This window comes from Loxodonta africana, chromosome 3 (genome assembly GCF_030014295.1).
Source record: "Loxodonta africana isolate mLoxAfr1 chromosome 3, mLoxAfr1.hap2, whole genome shotgun sequence".
NCBI lineage: Eukaryota > Metazoa > Chordata > Mammalia > Proboscidea > Elephantidae > Loxodonta > Loxodonta africana.
Window position 1 is genome coordinate 61012802 of NC_087344.1, and position 23290 is coordinate 61036091.

General features: G+C 51.3%; 1 protein-coding gene across 3 annotated transcripts in view; it reads left to right on the top strand.

Moving 5' to 3' along the window:
• MAN1C1 (mannosidase alpha class 1C member 1) overlaps positions 1–22495 on the top strand; it is a 174844-nt gene extending 152349 nt beyond the window's left edge. The window contains exons 8-12 of one of the 3 annotated variants that reach the window (XM_064281496.1): positions 9783–9898; positions 15402–15621; positions 16687–16859; positions 18105–18235; positions 19302–22495. In XM_064281496.1, coding sequence (XP_064137566.1) covers positions 9783–9898; positions 15402–15621; positions 16687–16859; positions 18105–18235; positions 19302–19428 — 767 coding nt within the window. In that variant the 3' untranslated portion in view covers positions 19429–22495. The remainder of the gene's footprint in view (positions 1–9782; positions 9899–15401; positions 15622–16686; positions 16860–18104; positions 18236–19301) is intronic. The other 2 variants (XM_003415400.4, XM_064281497.1) reach the window with 2 other exon arrangements.
• The last annotated feature ends 795 nt before the right edge of the window (positions 22496–23290 follow it).

The window sequence follows — 23290 nt, forward strand, 5'->3', positions numbered from 1 at the left end:
CTCCCAGCCCCTTCAATCTGGTTCTCCCACTTCCAGCCTTAATTTAAAAAACAAAAAAAAAGTTTAAGAGGGTTTAACTGGTGTCTCAGTGGTTAACAGCTTAGCTGCTAATGAAAAGGCCACCAGCCACTCCTTGGAAACCCTGTGGGGCAGTTCTGCTGTCCCATAGGGTCCCTATGAGTTGGAATCATCTTGATGGCAACGGGTTTATTTTAGTTTTTTGGGGTATCTGTGAAAATGGTTTGAGGAAAGTATCTGACCTCCTCTAAGTTCAGACAGGGAAAGGAGATCAACAGCCCAAAACTGATTCCCATGAGGTAGAGGTCAGACATGCCTCCTCTGTCCGCCATTGTTACTAATTCTGACACCAACTGTCCCTCACACAGCACTCTCTGCTTCTCTGCTGGGTTCAATAATTCATTGCAAAGGCCACACAACTCACAGACCGTACTCACAACTGTTAGGGAAGTAGCAAATACAATTCACGCTCAAGAACACACAGGATACAGTTCTTTCATCAGGATAGCCTCTCCCCAGCTGTGCTTGCGGGCATGCCTCTCCCTGACCCTCAGTCTCTACCCAGAGGCCCTCTTCATGGGCCAGGAAGCCCACTGAGCCATCTCCTGCTGCCGGGTCTCTCCTCCTGGTCTCTCCTTCCTTGGTGGTGGTGGGCTCCTCCTTTCTGCTCTGGAATTGACTCTCTTTTAAGGCAAAACTGACCAGTCCCCTTGGTAGACCACAATTACTCTATCACACAATCACCTGGGTGGGAATTACAAGACCATGGCTAGAAAAGCCACGCACAAAAGTAATTAATCACACCACAGTATCTTAAGCTAGGAGTCCCTGGGTGGTGCCAACGGTTAACACACTCAGCTACTAACAGGAAGATTGGAGGTTCAAGTCTACCCAGAGGCCCCTTGGAAGAAAGGCCTGGGGATCTACCTTGGAAAAATTAGCCATTGCAAACCCTATAGAGCACAGCTCTACTCTGATACACATGGGGTCGCCATGAGAAGCCGTAAGTTGCCATGGTAACTGGTTTTTATCTTAAACCTACAAGAGTCAGCCCCAGGATTTCCTGTTCTCTGTTCAGAGGCTTATTTCTCAACCACGTGGTTGTCACTCATCTTTGGAGAATCATTCACAAGCTCTGCCCCACCTACTGAAACAGAATCAGGGTGTAGGGGCACTCAGCCACGACAGCACTAGAAAGTCTCCCAGGTTCCTGGGATCGGCACCCCCGTTGAGAAGCCTGGCTCCAGGAGAAATAGGTAGCCCCTCTAGCCTTGCCCACCTGACAAAGCCCTCATCACGTGGTCATGGTCAGCAGGAGTTGATGGTGGCAGATGCCACGGACCCTGCCTCTAGGGACTTCCCAAAACCTCCCCAGAGCCCCACTACCTCCACTGCCTCTGCCCAAACAAAGACCCCTCTCCCTTTCCCCACCTCCAGTTCCAGGTGTTGTGGCAGAAGCAAGGGCTCACTTTATGTCTTTGAGCCTTGATTTTCTCTTCTGCAAAATGGGAATAACTGTGCTTATATTTCACAGCTCGAGGCCACCCTGGAAAAGCTATTGGGTGCCGTGGTGGCAAATGGCAGGGATGCTGTCCCCGTAGTCCTGTGGCTGAGCTGAGACCCAGGAGCCCACCCTGACCCAGGGGGTTTGGAAACAAGGCTGCTGCGTTTTGCCCCAGGCATCACTGCACAGAGCTGGGGCCAGAGGGACTCCTGAACTAGAGTGGAGATGATCACCGTGGGTTTGCTGCATCTGCCCTGTGTGGTCCCCAGCAGACGGTGCATGACTATCACAGTGTCTATGATATGTGAGGCTCCAAGGGGCGAACCACGTTCTCGGGCGGGGGCAGGGGCTCCTGCCATTACAGTGCCTTTCATTTGTGTGTGCACTCATGTAATCACCAACGGCTCTGAGTGTGCGGAGCACAAACATATGCAGAGCCCTGAGACAGGCCTGGGATGAGGGGCTGACCCGCCTGGACAGGAATCCCTGGGGTTCCAGTCAAACACAGACCACCCGCCCCTCCAGCCCCTCCCCAGACCCACTGAGTCAGAATCTTGGAGCTGGGGCAGGGAGATAGGGGTCTGTGATGCTGATACCCGATTCTGAGATTCAAGAGTTCAGGAGGTGGCACCAGGGAGAGCCACCTCGGCCTCCCATCAGAGCTGCTGCCGGAGACTTCTTGGGACTCTTGAAAACAGCACATAATATTTCACATGCTTGTTCCCCTCCAAGGGAAGTTAGGAGGATCCAAGGCCATTTTTGCTGACTCTGAATGCTGTCACTGGGCCGCGTAGATAAGTCTGTGTTCCCAGAGCTGACTGTGGGGCCAGCATCACACTTTTAAGTTAAAATGTGTCCAGCTTTCAGTTCACAAAACAATGCACGGCTTTTAGTGCCCAGGCCACCCTGTGAGGTGGGGTGTGAGTCCCACCTTTTAGATAAAGAAATTGAGACTCACAGTAACTTGCCCAAGGTGACACAGAAAGTAAGGGATGGAGGCAGGATGCAATCCTGGGTCTCCAATGCCAGATTGTCCACCCCTCCGCTAGATCTCATAGCACAGCACAGCACTAGGCTTGTACAAAGTAAGACCTTGTTTCTGCCCCAGTGCATCTGTGGTCATGTAGTTGGGGAATCAGGGTACCAATAATAAAATCATAATAATGATTAGCATTTATTGAGCATTACTGTGTGCACCATGAGTTAGAATCGACTCGACGGCAATGGGTTTGGTTTTCGGTTTGGTTTACTGTGTGCCAAGGACAGTACTAAGAACTTTACTTATGCAAGTGCTTTACATGAGGTCATCTAATCCTCACAACAACCGTGTGAGGCAGGTACTATTATTACCTCCAGTGTTCAGATGAAGCCAGGGATAGATTACCCAGTACGCAAGATACGCATATGTGTACTTAGGCTTAGTTACTAATCTGTAGTGGACAATATCACCTGTTTGTCACCACGTCAAACTGTGGTAAAACCCATGTGAAATTGTGCGCTACAGATTAGCAAATAAACACAAGTAAGCCCTTGCATACCTTGCTTAATGTAAGCCCATGCATACCTAGTTTACTGGTTAATCCACCCCTGGATGAAGTAATTAGGAAACAGAGAGGTTAAGAACCTTAAGCAAGGTTTCACAGCTAGAGGGTGGCACTGGTATTTAAACCCTGGTGTGCTTGCTCTGGAATCTCTGGGTGGTGCATAGGGTTAACAAGCTTGGCTGCTAATGAAAAGGTTGGTGGTCTGAGTCCACCCCGTGGTGCCTCGGAAGAAAGCCCTAGCAACCTACTTCTGGAAAATCAGCCGGTAAAAACCCTAAGGAACACAGTTCTTTGACACACATGGGGTCCTCAGGAGTCAGAACCAACTCGACAGCAACTGGGTTACTGGTGCTTGCTCTAGACCTCCAGCTTTTGGCCCTACAGTGCACAGCCTGAAGAGAACAAAAACCGCTGTACCGCATGGAACAGCCCAGAAGCCACTGAGAGCCCTGTGATCACCAGGGTGGGATCCAAAAGGCAGTTGAGTGGAGAATAGTGGGAGGGGGCACTCCAGGTAGAAGGCAGAGCCCCAGAGAAGGAACCTGGCGCCCTCAGGATGCACATGAGCCCCTCGGGCAGGCGTGCACACCAACATAGGCCTGACCAGTTAAAGACAGGGCAACCATAGCAGCACCTCAGGGCAGCACGGAGTGGCTTCCCTCATGGGTGACAGTTCCTTAGATCAGGGCCCTAGTGGGTTTTGTGCCCTGCTGTATCCTCAGGTCCAAATAGTACCCAGCATGCAACAAGTATCTGCTGAGTTAATCAGTTTATTAATCAATGTGATGGAAACCCAAGCTGTAATCCTGGTTCCAGCACTAACTGGCCAAGCCACTTAAATACTCCAAGACTCAATTTCTCTACCTGGAAAATGGGAATAATGACACCCTTCTTCCTGAGCTCCAAGTGGTGGAAAGGCCCTAAGCAGTACTGAGTGTGGTCCAGGTGTCAGACTTTATTTGAAGAAGTGTGCAAAGTGGAAGAAACCCCTCCAGAGTAGTCCTGACTATCTTACTATGTATCTCTGCAAAAGAGGTGATGTGGGGGCGACAGGGCAACACGTCACCTCCAAGTCTCTAGAAAACCACTTGAAGAAGAGACTGAGATGTGTTCCTTGGCACCACGCAGAGGGTATATGAGTGATGGTCAGAAGCCGCAGGGAACAGCATGCAGTTCAGTCTTCCAAAGACGGTAAGGGCTGTCCCAGCGGGAATGAGCTCACCCTGTAAGTAAGCCAGCAGGGCCTGGAGGACAGTGGCCAGCAGAGGTACTGCAGAGGAGCAGCAGAGGCCTGTCCTTCCCAACTCCAGGCATCTATCATCTTGTAGGCCCAGGAGACACAGAAAATACCACCCAGGAATTTTCCCCCACTGTGACCTCATTCCCCAGTAGCCTCCTGCAAAAACCACCTATAGAAATGCAAAGTATTTTTAACCAAAACACATTGCCAAATGCAGAAATTCAAGGAGAAAATGAAAGTTTGGATTACAGATTATGGCCACGGGAGAAGACAGTCTAATAACCGTTACTGCTCTTAATTGTAAGACCTGACTGGGTAAAGAGAGAAACTACTTTGCTGGCCTTAGCTGCTCCAGGACAATTCAGTAAGACCCATAAAAAGAAGTGACAGGAGTGTGGCTTCCCAGCCTAAACAGTTACCTTGGCAACTTATAGGGGAGCCCCCACTGAGAAGCATCATTTTCTTTTCAGGCTGCCCCAGGGGAGGCAGGTGTGGGCAAAGTTGATCACATACGGAAAATGGCTTCGTATTAATAAAATACGAATCTGAGGACTGCTAAAGAGCACAGGGGAGGTGATAAGCCCTTGCCCATCTCAGTGCCTGCCTTCCTCCTCCTAGCTTTGGCATTTGGGGTCATCCCAGGATGTCTGTGGGTTTGGTGGGTGGTGTTTTGTTTGGGTGCATGTGTATTTTTTCAGCAGATGATAACTTTACCACCTTGCACAAACTAACTGTGTTCACATTTTTTTTCTCTCCTTGAGTCCTCTGCACAGGCCTGTAGGCAGGACAGGCAAGGACTGTTTAACTCATTTGCAGCCACGGAAATTGCAGCTTAGAGAGGTGAAGTAAGAAAGAGGGCTGCCTCCCAGGTATCTGTGCCTCTCCTCTTGCCTGCTGCCCACTCCTCCTTGGACCTGAGCTGAGCCAAGACCCTCCCTGCCTCAGGGATAAACCCACCAGCCTCCTATGGCCCCCAAGCAGATGAGAACAGCCCTAACAGAGCCACTTAGAGCTCAGAGTACAGCCGAGGAGGGTCACCAGCCACTCCAGGTGGCCTCTGGAGTAATGTGTCCTCCTGTCCATGGCCTGAATGCACACTTTTTTCAGTGGGAAGGAAGGGGCAAGTCCAGATTCTCCCTGGCCAGCAGAGACATGTCAGCTCCAGCCTGCAGCTTCCCCCAGCTTCATGCTGCCTCCCTGCCAACCAATTCCCAGGCTTGTAGCTCAGCCTCCTGCTGCCAAGTGTGCTGAGATGGTAGACAAGGTCAGGAATCAGCAACACCCATCTCTCCTCTAAGGCTTATAGATACCAACTAGTGCTCCCCTTCTTACATTTTACAGATGGGGAGACTGAGGCCTAGAAAGGGCAATGGCTTCCCCAGAGCTATGGGCAGGTCCACATCTTCTAACTCTACTCCTGTGCTTCTCCCACCGTGCCACACACACTAGAATTTACACCTCTGAGTGAGAGTTGTCCTTTTCAGTTGAGTCCCCCTGGGAGACTATATGCATATCCCAAAGAAGTGTCCTGTCTCAAACCTTCACGGGACTCCTGGCTTCCCTCTTCTGCACATCCCTGCCAGATAAAGCCCTAGACCAAGTCACACACGCATTCTGTGGTCACATGGTGAAATCCAAACTCCTTAGCTTAGCATTTGAGGCCCACCCATCTTAGTTTCTTGGTGCCACTGTAACAGAAATACCACGAGTGGGTGGCTTTAAAGAACAGAAATTTTCTCACAGTTTCGGAGGCTAGCAGTCCAAATTCAGGGCACCAGCTCTAGGGGAAGGCTCTGTCTTGGATCTGGGGTAAGTTCCTTGTGGTGCGATTACTTTTGTGTGGCCTTTCTAGCCATGGTCTTGTAACTCCCACGCAAGGAATTGGGTAAGACTGTGTGATAGGATAATTGTGGCCCACCAGGGGGATTGGTCAGTTTTGCCTTAAAAGAGAGCCAATTCCAGAGCTGAGAGGAGGAGCCTACCACCACCAAGGAAGAAGAACAGCCAGAAGCTAGGACAGCACATTGAGATCCTTGAGCTGAGAAGCTCCTGGAAGCAAGAGACAGAGAGAGAGAGAAACCTGTATCTCTGAAGGTGGTGAGAAGTGGTGGCAGGAAAGACACAGCAGCAGGAGACAGTGCAGTGGGCTTCCCAGCCCACAGAGAGAGAAAGCTGAGTGCCTTTGGGCAGAGTCCCAGGGCCAGGGAGAGGCGTGCGTGCAGGCACAGTTGGGAAGAGCTGTCTGATGGAGGAACTGTATCCTGAGTGTTCCTGAGCCTGAATTGTAACTGTTACTTCCCTAATAAACCCATAATTGTGAGTATTGTCTGTGAGTTCTGTGTGGCCATTGCAGTGAATCATCGAACCCAACAGAGAAGTAGAGAGTACCGTGGGCAGGATGGTTGGTGTCAGAATTAGTAAAAATGGCGGAGAGAGGAGGCCTGTCTGACCTCTGCCTCATAAGAATCATCTTTGGGCTGTTGATCTTGGTTCTCCTTCCCCCTTGTGGGGTTGGAGGAGGTCAGACACTTTCCCCAAGTTGTTTTTACAGTCCTCGTCTCAGCTTCTATAACCCCACTGTCCATCGGTTTCTTGGCAATCTTCACATGGCATCTATCTTCCCCTAGTTCTTGCTTTTTTTTTTCCCCCTCTGTGTCTCTGCTGCTCTTTTTATACCTCATAGGTGATTAGGTTTAGGACATACCCTACACTGATATCGCCTCTTTAACATAACAACGGAAACCCTACACTCATATGGGATTACATCTACAGGTATAAGGGTTAAGATTCCAACCACAGTTGGGGAGGCAGTACACAATTCAGTCCGAATACCACCTTCCATTCATTCATTCAGCACTGGGTGTCCTCTGTGTGCGGACCATAGAGGTGTTGGATGTGGAGGAGGAATTGTGCTCGGTCTCTCCCCTTAAGGAGCCCAGTCTAGCAGGGAGGCAGACCCCCACCCTGATGCTTTGAGCACAACATCCAGAGCCTAGCTCACAGCAGTGTTGAAAAGCACTGAGCCACCTGTTCATGTGCCGTATTTTTACTGAATCCTCAGGGTAACTCTGTGGGGAGGGATTGTGAGTAGGCCTGTGAGAACACTGTGGAGGCATGTAACCAAGACCCAGGGTGAGGAAAGCCTTTCTGAGGAGGGGTGCTCTGAGTGGGTGAAGAATTGTCAGCTGTGCGAGGAGGGGGTCAGGCTTTCCAGGTGGAGGGGTCAGCACAGGCAAACCACAGAGGTGAGAAATAGTGAGGTGAGTGGAGGGAGCCAGGAGTGTTTGGGATGGCCGGAGAATAAAGTGAGAGGAGGCAAGGCGGGAGATGAGTCTGGAGAGGTTGGTGGCCTCAGCTGCCATGCCTGTGAGCCAGAGCCCCTTTTGGGCAGGTGGGGGCTGTGGAAGGGCTTTAAGTAGAGGCTGACCCAGTTTGACCTTCAGCCTTCCCCCACCCTCACCCCCTGCACTGGCCTCCTGTTCCAGCCATGGACACGCCATTTGCCCAACTGTGCCCTCCACCTGGGGATAAGGATGGAGGGAACACTGTGCAGAAACACTTCTTCACTCAACACTCTTGAAAGGCACCCAGCGCAGTGCCCAGCACACGGCAGACCCTCCCCCTGGGCTAGCTGTCCTTTTCTGTCTCTTCACCTTCATGAAGTTCAGCTGTCAGCTCCCGCCCTGAGCCCTCCTGGTCCTCCCCAAAGCTGCTGCTTTATTGTGTGCAGCCCAGTTTTTACAAGTGCATGTCCCATTCCTGAACCCTCGCTGGGTCAGAATTTGTATGTATAGGGCTAGAGGGGGATGGAGGACTGATCCACTGTGCAGTGAGCCTCTTCTCGGCCCCCTTTCCAGGCTCCCCATCTGTCATTACCTCTGTCTTTTGGTCCCTCTCCACACTTGTCCTTTCCTTCTCTGTGCATCTTTATTTTCACTCTCTGCTTGACCGAATAAAAGCTGCAGAAAGTGTGGGCTCCACCATTCACCATCTGCATGGCTTTGGATAACCGATTTAGGCCCACTCTCAGTTTTCCTATCTGAGAAATGGGGTTGATAATGCTTACCTTGCAGGAGAAGATTAAGTTCTAAACAATACAGTAAAGCTCCTGGCCCACGGTAGACAATAAATGGTAGCTGTTGACATTTTTTCTCTTCCCCGTGTACTTTCCCCTCTCTCCTCTCTTTCTACACCCTTTTTCTCAAGACTTTCCTGTCCCTTACCCCTCCCCGCTGCTTCAGCCCACCCCACTTCCCTTCCTCTCTCTGCCTGTCTGCTTAAGTGAATCATAACATGGAAATGAAGTGTGTTCTTTGTGATATCCGTTAAGTACTTTTATGTTTCCTGTTGTTAATTTGTGTGTGTGTGTGTGTGCTCATTAGGTGAAAGTTTACAGAGCAAATTAGATTCCCATTCAATAGTTTTGTACATAAAGTCTTTCATGGCCTTGGTTTCATTCCCCACAATGTGTCAGCACTCTCCCCATTTCCACGCTGGGTTCCCCTATTCCTTTCATCCTGATTTTCTACCCCTTCCTGCCTTCTCATCTTTGCTTTTGGGCAGATATTGCCCTTTTGATAGGATGTAATTTATCGTTCCAAGAAGCAGGTCCCTCTCGGGCGTTATTGTTTATTTTATGGGCTTGTTTATTGTTTGGCTGGAAGGTTGTCTCCAGGAATGGCTTCAGTTCCAGGTCAGAAGGGTTCCTGTTGTTAATTTTTAAAGCCTGTGAGTGAAATAATTTCGGTGTCTTGCTTCTGTGGTCAAGTGTCCTCAGGCAACCCATCTTTCTCCTGGGACAGCATGCCTCACAGGAGAGAGGTCCTCATCCAGCCATAACCTCAACAGGGCAACTCAGGGCAGCCACAGGCTGGTCCATGGTCACATGGGCTGGGCGCCAGCAGGGGAGAGAGTGTGCATCTTCAAACCTGTTATTTCTCTCTCCCTGATCCTTTGAACTCCATTTATCCCAATTTGCTAAATTTAAACTTCGTTTTTCCAGAGTGGCTTTGCACTCGAGGGTCTGATCAACTAAATTAAGGTTCTCCTTCCTACTTTCCGTGGCCTTTTATGCCCAGCATTAATTATTGCTCTGTTTGTCACCGGGTAATAAAAACCTCTGAACTCCCTGCCACCAGATTAAGTTTTTAAAGAAATGCAACTCATTTACAGTTAATAACCAGGAGCCCTGCCAGGGGCCTGCTAAAGTGATGTGATTTATAGCCTTGGATGAGCCCGTGCACTTTCCGAGGGCTGATCTCCTCAGACGGCCCCGGCTTTCTCCTTTGCCGTTGTCCACAGTCCTCCAAGTTGAGTCGCAGGCTGTGTCTTCCTCTCAGCTGCCACCAGGTTTCCGTACTGCTGATTGAAATGCTGGCTCCCGCCGCCCCACACCACACTGGGGCCACCTTGTTCACCTGCCTCAGTGGTTGCAGATGGAGATGATGCTCTTGTCTTGTCCTCTTTCCCCTCACAGACCACGTCTCGGTTGGAGGACTCGGGGACAGTTTTTATGAATATTTGATCAAATCATGGTTGATGTCGGCCAAGACAGATATGGAGGCTAAAAATATGTACTATGAAGCACTGGAGGTAAGACAGGCTCTTGGTTCTTTGTGGGCGGTTGGCCATTAGCCACCAGCTCTCTTGGCAGCCTGCTGGGGGGCAGTGCTGAGCGGCAGCAGGGACCAGATGGTCCAGGGCTTACCCACCCTTCCCCAGGGTAACTGGCCAGGACCATGGCAAGACAGACCCCACCTGAGCCAGTCGCTTGACACCCTGTCTCATGACTTCTCTGGGCAACCCTCAAATTAGGGCTGTGTTGGCATTCTCGGTTTACAGATGCAAAACCCAGGCTTAGGGAGCTGGAGTGATTTCTCTGAGGTCTCAGTGTAGGTGACAGCCAGTGTGATTCAGAAACCATGGTCCAGTAATCCACTCTCCCCACCAGTGTTTATGTTCAGTTCGTGGTTCAGAGCCCAGAACGCAGCCAGATCCAGGGGAGGCTGCCCCAGGGAGACCCTCAGCCACCTTCCTGTTGAACCAGAGTCTCATCATTAGCATGTCCCTGCTGGGAGGGGCCTCCCTCAGTGGAACATCCAGCTCTGCTCCTCTTTCCCAGGATGAAGACCAAGGCCCAGAGAAGGGAAGGCACTTGCCCAAGGCCACACAGCACAGAGCTGGCACAGGAGCCAGGTCTCCCACACCAGCCCCAGAGCTATTCCCACTGCCCTGTACCACTGCTGGTCTGTTTGGTGGATTCATCCACAGGGCGTGGGATGAATGAGGAACAAGAGGCAGAGCTTAGTCCCTCCAGAGAGGGGGAGACTCTGGGGCAGAAGGGGAGATTATGGACTCCCATCAACAGACACCTTTGAACCCCACTAAGGAAAAGGTACTGGGCAGCCCCTGTAGTATGCCGGACACGTGTATGGTTACTTTGCTGCTCCAGGCCTCAGTTTCCCCATAAAGTAAGTTGAGCAGGTTGGATCTACTCTGCCACCTCCTTGATGTAAACTACCTACTTTTTGTCCTCTAAACTGGACTCCAGCTTTCCCCCTGCCTCCTCCACTCAGTCCATTCTACACACACAGGCAGAGGAGCTGAAAATGCATGGCCTTCCCTTCACTGACTTCCCTTAGCACTTGGAATAAACCACACTCCTCTCCTTTACTGACTGGGTCCCACATGATCTGGGCCCTGCAGGTCACCAGGACCTCCTTTCCTCTTTCCTCTCTGCTCTCTTGGCTCTAGTCACAGGACTTCCTGCTCCTCCTCAGACATACCAGCCCCATTCCCACCTCAGGGCCTTTGCACTTGCTGTCCCCCTGTCCCTCAAATGTCATTAAAATGGCTGGGCCCCATGTGTCAGTCAACTCTCAGCTCTAATGTAGCCTTCCTCAGGCATTCTCCATTGTGTACCTCAGGCTTATTCTCTTCCTTACCTTCATCAGTATTTAAAACTATCATAGGCATGTACTTACTTGTTTGTCTGTCCTCCCCAGATAGAATACGAGCTACATAGGAGCCAGAGTCTTGTCTGGTCACACCCCTGTACACCCTGCTCCTAAAACAGGGCCTGGCACGTAGTAGGTGCACCATAACTATTTTATGAATGAATAATGGATGAATGTGAAAGGATGGAAGGAGAGATGGATGGACGGACGGACGGACGGACAGACGGACAGAGCAATGGACAAGATGCAAGCAGCTGGCTGGGTGGGTAGACGGATGGATGATCTCTAACTACCCTCTGATCCCACGAATCTGGCCAGGAATGGTAGTGCTTGCCTTGACATTGAAACAGGCCTTCAGAGCCATGAACCCTTTAAACTGTGGACTGGGTGCTGAATTTTCTCTCTTTGGTTCCTCAGCAACCAGCACCTCAGTCATGAAGCACCTACTGGGACTCCAGTCCCAGCTCCGCCTGAGTCTAAGCTCCACCCCAACCTGGGCTTTAACTGGGGGAGACCGTGGCCTCCGACCCCTGGGTTAGGGCTCCATCACTGGCCAGGACATGCTGGCAAGAGGGGGAGTCTCTGCAGTTCCTTGCAAAACCAACATGAAGTTAACGAACAGCCCGTTTTGCTCCCCTCAGGGCATACTGTAGTTGAGGCTTCAAGGCAAGAAATGGCCATGAATTATTTAAGCACACTGGGAGTCTTACAGAAGCACTTGACTGAACAGGATGGAACTTGGCTTTGCTCCCTGCATTTGATCTCCCCAGTGAAGAGTCTGGAGCCTCTCTGACCCCAGTAAAAACTGGGCCTCTGACAAGTTTGGGGCTTTGAAGATTGTTCTGGGAGCTGAAAGATCCCCTTGCCCAGGCCCACCTCTGACCAATTACATCAGAGCCTCAGGGGTGGGGGCCAGGCATCAGCACTGTAAATATCCCAAGGTGATTCCAGTGTGCAGCTAGGCTGGGAACCAGCTTTTAAAACTCCCTGTGCCCAAGTCCCACGCCAGGCCAGTTAAACCAGAATCAGCCCTTTCTGAAAGCCCCCACAGTGATTCGGATGTGCAGCCAGAGTTGGAAACCACCGGGTTAGACGAATGTCCAGCAGACGTAGACAGGTCCCTGAGCGTCACAGAGAGGCAATGAGAATAACAGCGAGAGCTGCTATCACTGCAGGCCTCCTCTAAGTATCTGGTCATATTTAGTCTCCACAACTTTGCGAAAGCAGGTATTATTCCCATCTCACGGATGCTGAAACTGAGGCTCAGAAAGGCCCATGGTAACAGCAACAAGTGTCAGAGCCAGGACACAAACCTGGATCTGACTGACTCCCAATTCAGTGCTCCTGCCTCCACATACAGGCTGTCAGATCACAGAAGAACCTGGTTCACCTCAAAACCTCTCTCGTGCTCAGATGAGGGTTCTCCCCAGAAGGAAAAGGGAGGAACATCCATTGAGCATCTATCAGGCGCTGAGTTAGAGTGTGACTATTCTGTCCTTTAATCCTCAGTACCATCGCAGGAATTATTATCCCCACTTTTTAGATGAGGAAGATAAGCCTTCAGAAAAGTAGAATAACTTGCTCAAATTGCAGAGCTGGGATTCAAACTCAGGTCTCTGACTCCCCACCCAGCTCTGTGCACTGTCTCTTGCTGTGATTTAAGCCTCTCACCACTTGGTTGCCAACCTGTGCTGTTTTGCTCAGGGTTTTAGAAGGCCTTGTTTCTTTTCTTTTGCATCTGCCTTCTCTCAATTTTATCCTCAAAGAGAGACTGGCCTATAATTTCCTCTTTTCCGCAATTAGTTTGGAGTTAACCCCAAATGAAAATTGTTCTAAGTTCTATGGGAAATGGTCTGGAGGGTGCAGATTTCCTGCTTCAGCGAGGGGCATCCTGGGATCTCTCCCTTCGCTCCCCAATGTCTATGTTCTCTCCCAAATGTTGACACCTGGTAACTCTGAGCCAGGTGTCAGAGCCTGGACTCACCCTGACACGGCTCTGTGCACCTGTAGGCCCAGCGATGAACAGCAGCTGCCTTTGACCCAGCTTTCCCAGGAGCTAGGGCTGGCTCCAAAGTAGACCCCAGCCGGGTGGCCAGCCATCCCCCGAGTGCTCGTCCCCATTTGGAGCAGGTGCCCTGGCACATCCCATCATCAGCGCTTCCCCATCTGCTGGCCCACCAGCCCTGGATGCTTACAGAAGAGGGAAAAGGAGGACACAGAGCAAGGGGCGAATATTGTTTGAGCACCTTCATTACACCAGGCATGGTGGCTTCTGCCCTCAGAGTCCTGGCAGAAAGACATTGACAGAAACATACCCAGATGTGTATACACAAAGCGGGAGGGGGCGGCATGCAGAAAAGCGACAAGCTGTGATAAAGAGAGGAGCAGGGCCGGCCTCTCCAAGGCGGTGGCACTCCAGAGGAGGCCCGAGGCCCGGTGTGAGGTGGCAGGCAGTCAGGGTGGACAGGAAGGTGGGGGACAGGGAGAAAACAACATAAGTATCACATTTATAGAGACCATTTTTCTATCTCAGTCTCTCAATTTGTTTCATTCAAAATGCTGATCACAAATTATAGTGCTTACAAGTTGAGTTTGCTGGGAGGTTAGTCTGCTGTCTCTGAACTCAGGGGTGGCCCCCTGAGCATGGCCGGTTGCTCTTTGGTACAGCTGCACCCCAGCGCCTCGTACAGAGCTGGCACTGAGGAGACGCTCATGAAATATTAGACAGAACGGGGTGGCCGGGGCGGGGTAATGCCTGAATGAAAAGAAGCCAATGGGGCTGGGCAGGGGCATGAGGGGTGGGGGACAGGCAGGAGAGGAGTCGTAATAGCCAGTGTTTAGGGAGGACTCTCTCTGTGCTGGGAAATATGCAAAGCTCTGTAGACATATCCCATTTAATCCTCATGATCCTGTGAAGTAGATAACGCTCTTATCCCCATTTTACACACGAGGAAACTGAGGCCCAGAGAACATATAACCTGCCCAGTGCCACACAGCTTGGAACTGGTGGAGGTGGGATTTGAACCCAGGGAGTCTGCCCCCAGGAGCCGTGTTTACAGCACTGGGTTGAACCTCAGGGTATAGATCAAAGTCTTAGAGGCCCTGCAGACTTTACCCCAAAGGGTACTTGGAAACTGCTCAACGGTTTTAAGCAGGCACAAGAAACTATCTGATGTGTGGTTTACAGAGTACAGAGATGCCCCTTGAGAACAGATTGGAGGGGCAAGAGTGGAAGCAGAGGCCTGTGAGGGTCCCAGAAGGTCACCAACCAGCGGACCAGGACCCTCAGTCCATCCCAGAGCCTGGCCTGAAGGCTGTGTGCGTGGCTGCCACCGTCACATCCTATCTCCGGGCCTCCTGTCTCCAGGGGATGGGTAACGCAATGGTCTGTCAGCTACATAACCCCCAGAATCCAGGGGCCTGTACCAACAGCGTCACCTCCCACAGAGCAGGGAAGGGAACTCAAAGCCACTTCCCATCAAAGCAGAGCAGCCATCAGGTATGGAAGCAGCAGTGCTCTGGGCACACAGGGGTCCTGGTCCTAGTCCTGGCCTGGCTGGGTGACCTGGGACAAGTTTATAAGTGGTACTAGGATCCATCTGCCCGACTTGTTGAGAGCATGAAATGAGGAGGCGAGTGATAAAGTACCTGTGGAAAGCAGCTCTACATGCTTTGTGGGTCCTTTTAGAAAATCCCACAATGTACATGGACCCTCTCTTCAGAAAAATGCACATACACGAAACTGTTACATACAGCTTTTGGGCTTTCTAGACCTCCTGAAGCCCATTCACAGGCCAACTGGACTTCAGGTGAATGACCCCTGGCAGAGGTCGTAATGGAGGTGGAGGGTCATTTTAAAAGACTGAAGTCCCTGAATGTGTAAGAGAATGACCCCTGGGAGCACCCAGCAGGCCCCAGGCCTCACTCGGCAAGCGCCAGGACCCCCCACCAGCCTGTCAGGAGTGCCGCCAGCAGTGCCTGGGACGCCTGGGCTGGAGGGCCTGGCAGAGCTTCAGGCTGGGGGGCTCAGCAGAGCTGCGTTGGCTGCTGTCTCCACCGTACTCACTTGCACCCTCTACCCCTCCCTTCTCTGTCCTCTCCTGTGCCTTCTCCCTGTTCAATTCCCACCCCACTCCCAGGCAATAGAGACCTACTTGCTGAATGTCTCTCCCGGGGGGCTGACCTACATTGCTGAGTGGCGAGGGGGGATTCTGGACCATAAGATGGGGCACCTGGCCTGTTTCTCGGGGGGCATGATCGCCCTCGGTGCTGAAGATGCCAAGGAAGAAAAGAGGGCCCACTACCGAGAACTTGCAGCCCAGATCACCAAGACGTGCCACGAATCGTACGCCCGCTCAGGTAACCCTGCCAAGGGAAGGGGCAGCAGGAGAGACTAAGGCTAGCCACCAGGAAGAACTGGAAAGACCAGCAGAGCAGCAGTGAGTGAAGGGAGCTCCCACTGGAAGTTATGTAGCTTGAGCGATGGACATGCTTTCTATGCACTGAGGTTGTAGCCTACACTGAAGGGGAAGTAATGATGCTGTATTGAGCACTGCATGTGGGGGTATGCTGTAACACGCTTGACGCACATCCGCACTGAATCTCAACACGGACGAGGAAACTGAGGCTCAGACATGACTTGGCCAAGGTCCTACATGAGGGGCACAGAGTGGAGGGTCCTCCGGTTCCTGAGGCAGAAATGTTGGCTTCCTGAACCAACATTTGCAAATTCCTTCACCCCGTCCCGTAGTCCTAGACATGCCTGGCCTTTCCCCACCAGCACCTCTCCATCTAATGGATCTCACCACCCCCTGGCACCCCACTGTTCAGCCCTTTGACCCAAGACCACCAAACACTTGAGAGCTACTCCACCATCCCGACCCAGCACTCATGGCAGAACTGCCGATGCTAGAGTCAAAGGTCACGTTACAGAGCATGAACTCAACTCCTCATTCTACACATGGGGAAACTGAGTCAGCCCAGAGATGGGGAGTAACTTGGCCAAAGTCACACTGCATGTGAGTAGCTAAGCTTGGACTAGAACCCGGGTCTTCTGATGCCCTATCCCACCTTGCATGCTGCCTCTCAAAACAGCATCTCTGAGAAAAATCCCTGGCTCCCTGGTTAACATCTCGCAGAGCTAATGTCTCAAAATACGCAGTTGGGGAACACTGCCTGAATGTTTCTCTTCCCAGACTGTGGAATGTTGTGGTTCATTTGAATTCTCAGAGTCCAAAACTGCAAACTGCTTGAGGCTTCAAGGGTCTTGCTTTGGCCAGGCTAGGCCGAGAGGGAAGCTGACCCTGTACCAGTCCATCACTAACCATTACCCCAGGCAAGGGCTTCTACACATGGGGCAGCAGGATCCTGAAAAGCAGGAAATGAGAGGTCTGACCTAGGCCCTCTGGTTGGACATTCCTGCAGATACCAAGCTCGGGCCCGAGGCCTTCTGGTTTAACTCCGGCCGAGAGGCAGTGGCCACTCAGCTGAGTGAGAGCTACTATATCCTGCGGCCTGAGGTGGTGGAGAGCTACATGTACCTGTGGCGGCAGACCCACAACCCCATCTACAGGGAGTGGGGCTGGGAAGTGGTGATGGTGAGTGAGACCAGGGGGTGGGTGACAGGGAAGCGGGCACCCCCAAGAATTCACAGGTGGGGTCCAAAACCCCCTAGCTCAGGCATCAAGCAGAGGGTCAAGCTAGGTTGACATCTGGATGAGGTTCAAAGTGCAGAGGGTCAAGGTTGTGTTTGCAGAGCCAAGAGCCCTGAGCTGGGCAGAGGATGTGGTGGGACCCAGCAGGTCAGAAACTTGTGAAGAGAGTCCTGGTTGCTGCCCTAGTCAACCTTGAGGGCCCACAGCCTTTGGAGGGGCCAACAGGAACTGGCTGCAGGGCCAACAGTTTACTTCTCTCCTCTTCCCAAAGCCAACTCAGACCCAGGTACCCCCTACCCTCTCTGGGCCCTGCCCCCCAGTCTCTCTTTCACTAGTCCTCTTGGTACACCCTCAGACCCCAAACTCCTAGCTGGAACTCTCCTGGCCGTCTTTGGCTAGATGTCAAAGGCAGCTGTGGATATTCCAGAAGGTCCCTCGGTGGATGCTTAGCCACAGCCATCCTCCCCAGCTTCTTGTCCCAACTCTCTGATGACCACACCACCAGCTCTAGGAGGCACGGGCCACCCTGGGTAGAGGCCACACTCAGTGTCATGCTCAGGCAGGGCACAGGGGTGCCTGCTCGGGTTGGTCCCTGTGACCAACAAAGCACCTGCATTAGCCTGAGTCTACCTACTTCTCCGAGGCCCTGGTTCTTGACCTTCCAAAGGCAAGTGTTTTGTGCCCCTGGTACCATCCCACAATGTGTAAAAATTGCATATATATACAAAGTATGCTTATATACAAAAATGCAGACAGCCTGGTGTCCCACCTCCCTCTGGCTCAGGGACCATGTCTCTACAGAGAAGCCTGGTGGTGTCCAGGGTCCATTCTCCAAGCCCCACCTTATGAACACGACCAATGGCCTTCCTTTATCTCCTTCCACCATTATGGGTGCATTTGTCAGAATAGTTTAGTTTCCCTGAAAGGCAAAGAGAAGTACTCTCTAAGTTCAAACCGGGTACAGAGCTCAGGGCAGGCAGCCCATGGGGACTGAGTTCTCAGGGGGAGGCAGAGGGAGTGTGGTCCCTCTAGGACAGGGGGACAGGAGCAGAGCAGCCGAAACCTGAAAGAATAATTTGGCCTCCAGCTTCCACAAATGCCAGGGACCCCATTCACGGGGATAAGGGGGCCTGGCTGTCCACAAGCTCCAGCCCTCTGGCAGCCCTGCCCCTCCCCACACTATGGCAGCCTTCCTTTCCCCAGGCCTTGGAGAAATACTGTCGGACGGAAGGAGGCTTCTCTGGGATCCAAGATGTCTACAGCAGCATCCCCAGCCACGACAACAAGCAGCAGAGTTTCTTTCTAGCGGAGACACTGAAGTGAGCAGGGGCCCGATCCTTGGTTTTTCCAGGGGAGGACATGGGCTTTTCTTAAGGACAGAGGGGCGGGGGGTAGGAGGGTAGCCTCCGTCTCTCCTCACCAGCAGTTAGGTTCTGCAGCCACAGGACTGGGCAAGCAGGAACGAGGGGTCGAGGACCACAGCGCTACATCCCCAAGTGAGCCTCGAGCCCAGGACAGTTTCTCTCCTTAAGAGTGTGAGTCCAGGGACCAGGGGACAGGGTCAGCATCCAGCCCCCTGAGTATTAGCAGTATGATGTTTAGAACTCAAGTTCTTTAAACTGTTTGTTCAGGTTCCTTCAGCTTTCTGAAACCTTGTCCTCATTCATAAAATGAGAATAGTCGTAATGATGAAGGTGAAGTCCCTGATAAGGACATTCTGAGAATTCAGTGAGATAGTGCACCTGCCTGGCACGCTGTTAACTTCTCCTCCTCTGCAGCGTTGCTGCTGGGCCACTCCATCTCATTTTTTTTTTTTTTTTCGGTAGAAGCTGGCCATCTCTTTTCCATGCGGTTCCCAAAAACAAGTCCTTTGTGTTGTAACCCTTTAGGATGGATTGGAATGGTCCAGTTCCCTCCAGCAGAAAATTCCCATGCCCTTGGAAGCTGTTTTGTTTAGTGCTCTCAACATACATTCAAGTGAAGAGTCTCCTCAGGAGATGTGTAAGGGAGAAGTACACGAGTTTGGACTAGTGCAGCACTCGGCCGCTCTTAGAAAGAAAGGAGAATCTAGGCAGTAAGAGGTCCCAGCAGGGCTCATATACAGGGCAAGGTAGGCAAAGTACCTGAGTGAAGCTGACAGGTGTGCTGTCAGGGGACAGAGTCAGGATTAAACCAGGTCTGACTGACCCCAAAGCTCAGTGCTTTCCTTGGCGTCCACAGCCTCCTCCCCTGGGACCAGCCCTCCAAGCAGTTTTGGGTCTGGACCTCCCTGTGCCCTCGGCCCCAGCCCATTGCAGAGGTCTCTAAGGTTGCTTCCCAGCGTACCCAGCCTTCACCAGGCACTGACAGCTGTGTCTTGCTTCCCTGCTCTGCCCTGGGGCACAGGTATCTCTATCTTCTGTTCTCTGAAGATGACGTGCTCTCCCAGGAAGACTGGGTGTTCAACACGGAGGCCCACCCACTCCCGGTAAACCACTCGGACAGCTCGGGCAGGGCCAGGGGCAGACACTGACTCCACCTCTCCGCAGCTCCTGGGGCCGCCACAGACATGTCTTACATTTTCGGGATTTGGGACTGTTCTCAAAGGAGTTGGGAACGTAGGCCCCCTCTCGGGCAGACCCCAGGCAGATCTGCCGGACAAGCAACTTCTTTTCCTCTATGAGGAGACAAGGACTTGCAGATGCAGTTACGTCAGACAGGGGCCACCCTACAGCAGGCCCCAGACATTCCTTTCTACGGAGAATTTCTATGAAACCCACTCACTTGCCATTCCAGGGCCAAAGGACCAGAGGTTTGCATACCGACCCCATGTATTAACTCCAGTTCCTTTCGTTTTGTTCAGCTTGATTTTGCCTTTTCTGTATAGTTGGGTTTTACCATAATTACATAGTTTTCAAAACCATGTGCTTTCTAAAATGGTGGCTTCCTGATCAACAAAATCTTAGTGTTTGCACACACACACAAACCTGGGCCCCATTTTCTATACTTTAAATGCCTTTTGCCAGCATTTACTATATTTTCAATTATGTGTCATTTACCTTTTCATTTCAGGAGGGGTTCCACTTTGACTTCGGTCTAAGTGTTACGAATCACTAGTATTATTTTCATTATCGTAATGGAAAAATCTGTGAACTAGAATAAAAGAGTTTATTGAATAAGAAACCCAGTTAAGTTCTTTGTACATCAGTAACTCCTGGGAAAATCCAGCAATGTTATCATCAGAGAGAATTACCAACAAGCAGTTGCTGTAAAGGGTAATTCAGTAAACGAGGAATCGGTGACCCCAACTTCTGTTTCCTTCCCCTTAAATTGGTCCTAATATATTCAGGAGGTGTGATGCCAGTCCTTTAAACGGAGCTGATATTTATACTCAGGTTGAGGCTTGGAAGGAGCCCTGGTGGTGCAGTGGTTAAAGCGTTTAGCTGCTAACCAAAATGTTGGCCGTTCAAACCCACCAGCTGCTCCGCAGGAAAAAAATGTGGCAGTCTGCTTCCGTAAAGATTTATAGCCTTGGAAAACCCTATGGGGCAGCTCTACTCTGTCCTATAGGGTCACTGTGATTGGAATTGACTCATCAGCAGCGGGTTTGGTTGGTGGGTTTAGGCTTGGAAGAGCCCCAGAGAAGGGCAGCAACTTGCCTGAAGTCACGCAGCTAGTAAAAGACAGAGATGAGCCTGGCCCCTGGGTTTCTTGACTCCCCTGTTCATCTGGTCAGTCATTCAGCAGATACTTGGGGAGTGCCTGCAATGGACCAGACATCGGCTAGATGCCAGGGACACAGCTGTGAGCAGGACAGTCATAACCCTGACCTGAGGGAGCATTCAGTCAAGAGACAGTGATAGACTGTAAATTGACAGATAAGCAAATAACTGCAGGTGGCATGAAATGCAACAGAAGAAATAATCAGGACCTACCTTTAGGGGGTCATGGAGGGCCACTCTGGGCAGGTGACCATCACACCAAGACCTAGGAGATCAGCAGGAGCAGCGGGAAGAGTATCCTGCAGATGGACCAGCACCCACACGTCCCAGCTCCGTTTCCACTCTCCTCAGTGACCATTACCTGTGTCCCCTGGGAGGAGGTGTCAAATGCTGAAGCCGCGCTCTGCAAAGCAAGGGGTTCAGGTCCCAACACTGAGTGAGGGTTTTTTCTCCCATCACCCCAACACCCTTCGCAGCCAGTCCAAGCAACTGCCGCTTCATCTGGGTTCTAGCAGTCAAACTGAGTAGCCCCTGGGGTGTCAGGGCTCTGGGCCAGGTGACCTGGCTTTAAATCCCACAGTGTGAGCCTGAGCAGGTTGTCTCGTTTCTCTGGGCTCCTCTTTTCCATAAAGCAGAGGGAAGAACCCCCACCTACAAGGTCGCTATGAGAATGGTGGGGTGACACTGGTGCAGGGGGTATGGGAAGGGTTTCATCCTTTTTCTGGAGATGCAGATGCTCCCAGCATCCTCTTGAGCAGAAGCCAGAGCTACAGGTGCGCAGCCTCTGGAGCAGAAATCCTGGAGTTTGGTTAACAAGTTCGGCAGATCACTTCTACTCTTGACAAGCATCAAGAAGTATGGCTCCAGCAACCCACCTGTGCCCCTTAGAAACAAAACAAAACAGGAAAACTCTTCCACTACACAAACACTGTAGAAAGATTAGGAAATAAAGGTAAACAGAAAGAAAAATCATTCACCATCCTACCTTCCAGAATGAATACTGCTGTATTTTCTTCTAGACCTTTTTCTACAAACATAGAATATGTATTTTGCAAACGTGATGTCATATTATGCATACTGTTTTATTATTTGCTTTTGTATTTAACTGTATATCATGAACATCTTCCCATGTCAACAAATATACATTCTCTCATCACCATCCCTGGTGGTGTGGAACTCCATTGGGTGCTATATCAGACTTTATCCATCTAAGTCCTAATACTGGGCATCTGGGTTTGTGTCAGTTTGGATTCCTGGTTAAAATTAATACAAAGCAACTCTGGCTAACTTAAGCAAAATGCTTGAGTTTTGGGGTGCCACATGGAATCTCAGGAAAGAGTGAATAGCCAGATCTCAAGAATGACCAGAATGAGGATATGGCTGGGGATCCAGGTTGCCAGAACCAGGTGGCAGCCCCCTCACACAGCACCATCAGGATGGGTAAGCAAAATATTTCCAGAACCTACTGTCTCTCCCTTCAAGGAAGTGAGCTTCAAATTGGCCCAGCCCTGGTCATGGGCCCACCCCGGGTCACAGGCCCACCCCGGGTCACAGGCCTACCCCTAGTCAAGGAGAAAACGGTAGACCCATCCAGACCCCATGCAATGGACAAGGGACAATTTCCCGGGGAAAACTGAGGTTTGTTACCAAAATAAGGGGATCTGCATGCTGGATAGACAAAAACAGCAAGACCCTTTGCAGGTTTTGCTTTGATTTTTTTCAGCATTACAAGGAGAGGTATGAGGAGCCATACTTGACCAGCCATCTTTTCACCCTCGCGCAGTTATTTCCTGACAATCACCTCCTAGAACGCCTGTCTCTTTGGCCTCAGCACCACTTTGCAGTTCCCCAAGGCTCCCCCTCTGGGCCTGTGTCCCTGTCCCCCTTTCCTCTCCCAGTGTTCTTGTCCTCTGCTTTATTGCTGGAAGCAAGTTGTAAAAACAAAGGGTTTAAAATTCATCTTCCAGGAGGGCCCTTGCGGGTGGAGAAAAGAACATCTTTCTGGCAACTTAACTCCATACCAGGGATAAAAATAAGTAAGACCCAAGGTAGGCCGAGAGGAAAGGAGGAATTAAGGCCTGAGTCATCCTCCCTGAAAGTAGGAGGGCGCCTAGCAACCGGAAGAATCCACGCAGCCAGACCTGTCTCCAAAGCATCCCAGCCTCCCCAGTGGGGCCAGCTCCATGATCCGAGTCTCACTGGAAGCCTCATCTTCACCCTTTCTGAGGACACAACCACTCTTGCACCTGTTTTCGTCATAAATAGGCTTGATGCTGATTCCTTTCCAGAAAGCCTCATTAACACCTGGTTCCAGGCACTGAATGGAGTCCCTGGGTGGTAAAAACGGTTAAGTGCTGGACTACTAGCCCAAGCCGAAGGGCTGGCAGTTCAAACCCACCCAGAGGCACCTCAGGAGGCAGGCCTGGCAATCTGCTTCTGAAAGGTCACAGCCTTGAAAACCCTACTCTGCACACGTGGGCTTGCCATGAGTCGGAATGGACTCAACAAAAACCACCAGGGACTGAGGCCTGCGGAGCCACACAGCCCTGGGAAAGCGGAGGGACGCAGCCCTCTTCCCAGACTGGCTTTGTGCATCAGGTTGTGTCTTCGCATTTGCAAAGGTCAGAACCCAAATGCATTGGGAAGAAAAGCAAAACTCAAAAATCTCAATTA